We start from the raw sequence: 7,886 nt of genomic DNA, 5'->3' as shown, positions 1-7,886 counted from the left end.
TCCCCTTTTCGCTCTTCCCCTACATAAAGGGATTGTAATTGCCAACATAAGAGATAAACCAAGAAGACCTTGCAAAAATTAAAACTGGTTCTATGAAAATACATGGTGGATGAAAGCCAAAAAGGCGAACTATGTCGTAGAAAAGTCCTCATAATTTTTAGTTTTATTTTTGTTCTTTTTTTACTCCCACATTCAACAGAGATTTAAACTTGGTTGACTAAATATCTTATAAATACTTCAATACTCCAATCAAATGTCATCGTCAATAGATAGGGGCATTCAACAAGTGAAGAATGCCCAAAACACTAAAAGTTAAAAACAATACACAAAGCTCGTTATTGATTACTATTTAGAACTAAGAAATTTATTAACTAATAGTATAGCTTTTTATTGATTAATATTTAGAACTAAGAAATTATATTTATGCATTACTATCCTCTCTTTAATATATATTTTTCAAAAGAACATAATAAACAATATTTTATGAACGGATTATAAAAATGGTTTAATAATAAATATGCATAAAATGAAGGACGCTTAAATGTATGTTTTATAAAATTGTGTATATTTTTTAATGAAACGCCATAAATTATAATATAAAATGTTAGAAATATAGAATTTTAGAAAAAAATGTAAATCTATTAAATAATATATACCAAATAAATCTTAAATATAACCAAGATATGAAAGTAAAAAGGAAAAATTAAAATTAAAAATGACATAATTTTATTATGATATATATATATATATATATATATATATATATATATATATATATATATATATACAAAATAAAAATACACAAATTAATCAAAACAAAAACAAAGAAAACAAAAAATATTGTATTTTAATATTTATATATGATCATGACATGCCACTTTGTGCCTTACTATTATTTTAGAGAATGCCTCTTAATGTAAATATTGAAAATCTTTTGGCAAACACGTATAAAAAATAATTAAATATAAAATTCATATTTAAATAAAAATATTGCTTAAAAATGAGATGTTATTTTGTTTAGTGTATATATATAAGTTTAAAATATATTTTTTAAATATTAATTGTATCATTTGTAAATTTATATTTGTTTTTAAAAAATCATTGGATAAACAATTACATTATAAAATACATCAAAATATATCAATCTCATCACATTAAAAAAGAATAGTGTAGACACCTAAATCTGTGCACTTAATTAAATGAATTTCATATTTGTTTAATTATCATTTATCCACCTATTAATTAAACTAAGGTTTAATCAATATCCCTTTTCTTCTAGTCTAGCCATTAATTAAATTTAACATTTAATTAATATTCTCTTTCTTCTATTAATTAAATAAATTCTATTTATTTTTATTTTTTTTAATTAAGTGCTATCTGGTATGGGGATAGCGCCCTCTATTAATAATGAACAGTATTACATATGCACTGGACCCTCAAAAAGGATATGGTCCTTACAATAACAAAAATATAATCCAAACACAGTCATTCCACTACATTAACCTCATAATGGTAGCAATGTGATCACCCAAACTCGCCACCTTTTCGATATTGTTTTCTGACAACCAGCCCAGATCTTCGTTCATCATCCTTCTAAATGGACCCAAATCACCTGTGGAGACCCCTGCACAGAATACATCCCAAGCGTTGCCCATGAAGTTTTTCTTCTTTGTCCTCAATTCTTTTGCAACAACCTGAAGCTCATCTTCATAGTCCGAGACCTCCACATCCGAGAGGAAACATGCAGGGTTGAAGAAATGACCCAGGATACTCGCCCATTCTTCTTCCAGTTCCATGACTGCATTACCTACTGCATTGCCATCAACTACCCTGATGAACCCGTCCATTTTCTCAATGCAAGCTTCCTTGGACGGAAGAACATCCACTAACAAACAAAGTATGGTTTCGTATATAAAACCATCACACCAGTGCCTCTCTTTGTTGAGCGCTTCCTCAACGATTGTGACAATTGGCGCCTGCCCATCGACATCAATGTGAAAGAGTCGGTCGCATTGTTCTGCTAACTGCTCCTCGTGACACATGCAGCTCAGCCCGAAGTGGTGACCCATGATTCTGAGATAATAGGATAGGAAGCTTCCTCAGGATAAGAACAAGTCTTTGTGATTTTCTAACCCGAGAACTACCCTACAGATCATCCATGTTCCTAAAATAGTCATTCGAGAGACTTATCGAGGTTGCAGTCAGGGCAAAATCCAAACAAATCTAAACAAATATGCCTCCTCTATTTGAGAAAAGAAAGGGGAGCGGCATAATATATGTGTGGCATCGCCTGCACCATTTGATGAATCCCTTGGGCTCAACAATTCTCCCGAACACTCAAAGCCAAGAAAGAAAGGACTATCTAATCCCTGCCCTAGGGATTGAAGTTTTCTCTCTATTCAAAATCTGCAACAGAGCGTCCGAAATTTTATCCATCGAAGACAATTGCCTAGGAGAAGGACTGCAGATTCCCATGTTGGCCAGGTAATCCACCGCTGAGTTACCTTCTCGGTAAGAGTGTGATAAAGTACAATCAGATATGTTCCCTAAGAGGAATTGGATCCTAGGGATCCAATATTCTAGCTTCCAGTCTGTGAATCGCTGGTTGGAAATGCCATTTAGGATAACCGGCGAGTCTCCTTCCACCAAAAGCTCGTGAGCCCCTTTTTCCACACACCATTCTAAGCTTGCCTCGAGTGCAGATACTTCTACAATATTATTGGTCGAAACACCCAACGGGCCATATTTAGCCCCCATCATGTTCCCAAACTCGTCACGGATAATTGCCCCAAATCCAAACTCGCTCGGGTTCCCTTTGCAAGCCTCGTCAAAAATCATTTTCAAATATCCAAAAGGAGGGGGAATCCACTTAATGTTTTTTCTACAAGATTTTAAGTCTGAGAACTTATAGTTGCTTTTCTTCGACAATAGCCAATTGTTTTCCATGGCCATGTCCCATTTTGTGTATGATTTATATATTCTACCAAGAATCTTGACATTAACCACTTCTTCAATGGCATGCTTGATCTTTGGTATAAGAACATCAACTTCCACAGCCTCATCATTAAAAATACGACGATTTCTCTCCTTCCAAAGATGCCATGTCAACAAAGATGGACTCACAACCCAAAGAATACCCCATTTTGAATTCTTAGTCATATTTGGCCATGAGCATAGGAAATCTTTTAGCGACTGGCTCCTAACCATTTGACACTATAAACAACCAAGTAGCCAATCCCAACACTGCTTTGCGTAAGGGCACCAAAAGAGAAAATGCTCAGTCATCTCTCCATCCCCCTTGCATAGCGTGCATATACTTGGACATGAGATGCCACTTAATTTAAGTCTCTCCCCTGTAAGAATACGACCATGTAATGCAATCCACAAAAAAACACCCGCCTTAGGAAGAACACTTTTGTTCCAACATAGTGCACCAGGCCACTTAGTATCTTTCTCTCTATGCCTTTGTAACTCATATCCCAATTGTACTTTGTACATACCTGACTTGGCCACACACCATATCAGACTGTCCTCTTCACAATTGTAGTGAATCTTCTTTTTATTAATGAGCAGTTCCTCCAGTTTCTTACCATTTGCCTGATTCCAATCTCCCACCTTCTTCCAAATAATCAAAGTTGTGGATTTGGGCATTTGATGCATATAATCTGCCACAAATGGGCCAACTGAAGCTTCCACTTGATTGACCCAATCTTGGTCATCAAACGCCTCAGCCAGAGGAGTATCTCCATTCCAAGAATCTCTCCAGAATCTTGCCTTTTTATCGTTACCAATTTTCCAAGTCAAATGTTCCGATATAATTCTTCTACTTTCCCAAATAAATCTCCAAATAGGGGATCCTCCCTTCGAATTCGCTAATGTGAAAATTCTTTCCGGTTTTGTGGAATCAAGATATTTTCTGGATAAAATTTTGCACCAAATTTTCTGAGGATATTTGTACATTTTCCACGCCAGCTTGGAACCTAGTGCCAGATTATGCAAATTCATCTTCCTCAGACCAACCCCTCCCTCATCTTTGATCAAGCAAGTCGTATCCCAGTGTATCAAAGGGATTTTCTTATTGTCTTTAAACCCTTTCCCACAAGAATTTTTTAAGAAGTCCATCAAGATAATTTGCTACTTTGGAGAATAATCTGAAGCAAGACATATAATAGATAGGTACTGTCGACAATACCGATTTGATCATTTGGATCCTTCCGGCCTGAGAGAGCCAATTATTTTTCCACAACCATTTTTGAATGGAATTTGTTGATCACCTCCTCCCAAATATTATTTTGGAATCTTCCTGCAGATAGTTGTACTCCAAGATATTTGATAAGAAACTCACCTATTTGAAATCCTAAAATATTTGCAATTTTAAATTGAGTTTTCTTGTTGGTGTTGATGAAGTAGACCACAAACTTGGCTTTGTTCATGCTTTGTCCTGATCCAATCTCATATTCCTCCAAGAAGGCTTTGAAAGTCTTTGCTTCCCACTCCGAGGCTTCTCCAAAAAGAATAGTATCATCGGCAAATTGGGAATGAGAAATGGGATTTAGGTCTACATGAATAGAAACACCTCTCCATCTTCCCAAGGCTACTAACTTTTTGATATTTCTACCCAGAGCCTCTGCCATCAGAACAAACAGAAAAGGCGACAGGGGATCTCCTTGTCTTAACCCGTTAGAGGCTCGAAAAACACCACATACCAAACCATTAACAATGATCGAATAGTGAATGGAAGAAACACAGTTTTTAATGCATTTTATCCAGTCTTTATCAAAACCAAATTGCTCTAGAATGGAAAACAGAAAAGACCAAAATACCCGGTCATAAGATTTTCTAACATCAAGCTTCACAATCATACCATGCTTCTAATCTCTACTCATGGAGTGAATGGTTTGTGCTGCAATTATAATGCTATTTGTGATCTACCTCCTCAGAGTGAATCCATGTTGTTCAAGAGAAATCAGCTTATCCAATATAGACTTCAATCTATTGACCATAGACTTGGAAATGATTTTGTACAAAGAGTTGCACAACGAAATTGGTCTGTAATCAGCCATGGATTCTTAAATATGTTTTTTGGGGATTAAAGCAATCATGGTGTTGTTTATTTCTTTGACAAATTTACCTTTCTTACGAAATTCTTCAACTACCTTCCAGATGTCTTCTCCCATGAAGCACCAGCATTTGTGAAAGAATTCCATGGTCATCCCGTCTGGCCTTGGAGCCTTTGGGGATGAAGCGCAAAAATGGCTTCCTTGATTTCTTTAATTATGAAGGGGCCCATCAAAAGATCATTGTCCTCTGGAGTTACTTCTTTATCAATAACCTCCAATAAATTTGAAAAACCACCGTGACTCTGATCATCCTCTGATCCCAAAATCCGTTTAAAATATTCGACTGCAATTTCCTCGATCTCCTCTAGATTTGAGGTTTGTATCCCTATTGAGTTCTTAATGGAATCAATTCTGTTTTTACCTCTTTTGGCCTTTACCAAAGCATGAAAAAACTTACTGTTCGAATCTCCTGCATTAATCCACAATTCCCTAGATTTTTCTCTCCAATATATTTCCTCTCGAAGCAAGATTTCAGCAAGATCCTTTTTTTAGCTATTTTTCCTTTAAGAAATCAACTTCTGTCATGCCATTGACAATGATCAAACTATTCAAACAATCAAGCTCCCCCTCTATTCTAATTTTCTCTAAAAAAATGTTTTTGAAAGAAGCCACATTCCACAGTTTAATTTTGTCTTTAATAAACTTCATCCTCTGCAAAAAAAAGAAGCTAGGTGTACTGACAAAAATGTTACTCTCCAACCACCACTCCTTTATTTTTTTGATAAGATTAACATCCCTCCACCACATGCTTAAAAACTTGAAATTCCCTTTGATCTTGACTTGAGAGTCATTGAGACAAATCTGTACCGGAAAGTGATCTGAGAGAGAAAAAGGAAGGATACGAGATTCCAGATTGAAAGAAGATTCCACCCAAAACGGACCAACAAAAGTCCTGTTGAGCCTATCTGAAATGCTAGCAAAAGTCCTGTTGAGCCTATCTGAAATGCTTGCAAACTTTGCTCTTCTGTTGGTCCAAGTATAACAACCATTTTTTAGAACCACATCAAAAAGATTTTTGTTTGACACAAATTCCTTGAAATCTTGCATAACTCGATTGGTCATTCTTAAACCGCCCTTCTTTTCATCAATGTCTAGCAATGCGTTGAAATCTCCCGCCACCAACACTTTCTTCCAATCTTAAATTTTTCTAAGCTCCGATAGTTTAATCCATTCTTTGAGTTTGTCCTCTATTTTAGTAATCCCATATACATTGCGCAATGGGAATTCAACATGTTTTATTAAAAAATGGACCCTATAGAAAATCCAATTCTCATATTTTTGAATCAATTTAATAGAAACTTTATTAGGATCCCATATAATAGTCAAACCACCCGTAGAACCATTGGCTTCTTGAAAAAAACCATCCCAATTTTTACAAGAAAGAAGAAATTTTGATGCTTTATCCATGTTTAGCTTGGTCTCTTGCAACAGGATAATTTCACTAGAAAGTCTAATCAAAGCACGTTTGACCAAGCGAATTTTGTCAGGGGCAGAGAGTCCCCTGACATTCCAAGTAGTTATCCTTATTTCTCTCCAAGGGAGAGTCCATTTCCCTTTGTTTTTCTCAAGAAATCCATCACACTAATAATACCTTTCTCTTTGGACCTATCTTCCCTCTTATGTCTATTACTTTTCCTACCTCTGCCACCTTTAGCCTTACCCAACAAAATGTTTGCTAATTGGCTAATACTTCTTGGATTGATGTTGGCCAATTCATCATCCAAAAGAAATTCATCTCCCAAGTCCAAGTCATAATTAATTTCATTGTCCGAAAAACCTTTGTGATCTAGACTGGACAAGGGCAATCTAACCTCATCCTCGATAGTGGCTCCCGATCGTACACCAAAACACGCGCGCTTAGGAGAAGAAGATTTAGAACTCGAATTTAAGGTTTTGTCAGCGACAACCCCTTTATTTGCATTTGTAACTGTTAACTGATTGTTCAACTTCTCTACCCACTTGTTGGCATTCCTTGCAGGTTTGAAAAAGACTCTACAATCTGCGCTTTGATGGTTCTTTAAGCCGCATCTCCCACAAGTTGGGTAGTGCTCTTCGACTTCCACTTGCTGCATCCAAACATTATCCCCTCACAAAAATGAAAGATGAGAGGGGATTTTTTGAATGACTGCTATCTTCATCCTCTCATACAAGTATGAGTCGCTCTCCAATAATTATCAATATCAATCAAAGTGCCTAGCATTCTTCCAATTTTTTTGAGGCATGAATCATTCTAATATTCTAGAGGAAGATTGTACATTCTAATCCATATAGGATGATTGTAAACCGCTAGTGGTAAAGGGTTGAAATTGGGTTGCCATGGTTGCAAATAAAGCGGGCATTCCTCCACAAACCAATTTTGTTGAGATAAGATTTTGTTTCTTACATCTTCATCTGAGAAAATTACAATGAAAAACCCTGTAGGCATAAATTTAATAAGTACTTTGGAATCCCAATTGTTGAACACCCATTCTTTTATTATGTTTCTGTTGAATCTAAGTCCAATAAATTTTCCAATAATTGCATGTTTTGTCCACAAATCCAAATCTTCCTCCACTTCGTTTGACACATTTATTTCCATTGTTGTCGCTTTCGCTTCTGATGAAATTACTTTGTTGCCGTTATTACCAGGGATCGAAGGTTATCGCCATCCCTTCTTGTTAGGGAATCCTCCATACTGAAGCTACCCTTGAAACCCTCGAAACCTGCTCCTCACCATTCTATCTCTTATTTCCATGAATTTGAAATTAGGACTTGCGCGTGGATAAC

At 35.9% G+C, this 7,886-nt stretch overlaps 1 protein-coding gene across 1 annotated transcript; it reads right to left on the bottom strand.

The window, feature by feature from the left end:
- Positions 1-3,213: 3,213 nt before the first annotated feature.
- LOC131071570 (uncharacterized) lies at positions 3,214-4,005 on the bottom strand. Its single transcript, XM_058007456.2, has one exon. The coding sequence runs from the start codon at positions 4,003-4,005 to the stop codon at positions 3,214-3,216; it is 792 nt and encodes a 263-aa protein (XP_057863439.2).
- Positions 4,006-7,886: the final 3,881 nt, after the last annotated feature.

The sequence above is a fragment of the Cryptomeria japonica genome, chromosome 11 (assembly GCF_030272615.1).
Source record: "Cryptomeria japonica chromosome 11, Sugi_1.0, whole genome shotgun sequence".
Classification (NCBI taxonomy): domain Eukaryota; kingdom Viridiplantae; phylum Streptophyta; class Pinopsida; order Cupressales; family Cupressaceae; genus Cryptomeria; species Cryptomeria japonica.
The sequence above is the reverse complement of the archived record's forward strand: the minus strand, read 5'-3'. Positions and strand labels throughout refer to the sequence as shown.

Bases quoted from the DNA above. Each gene is read 5' to 3' on its own strand.
- LOC131071570 (XM_058007456.2), bottom strand. From the start codon at position 4,005: ATGAATTTGCATAATCTGGCACTAGGTTCCAAGCTGGCGTGGAAAATG.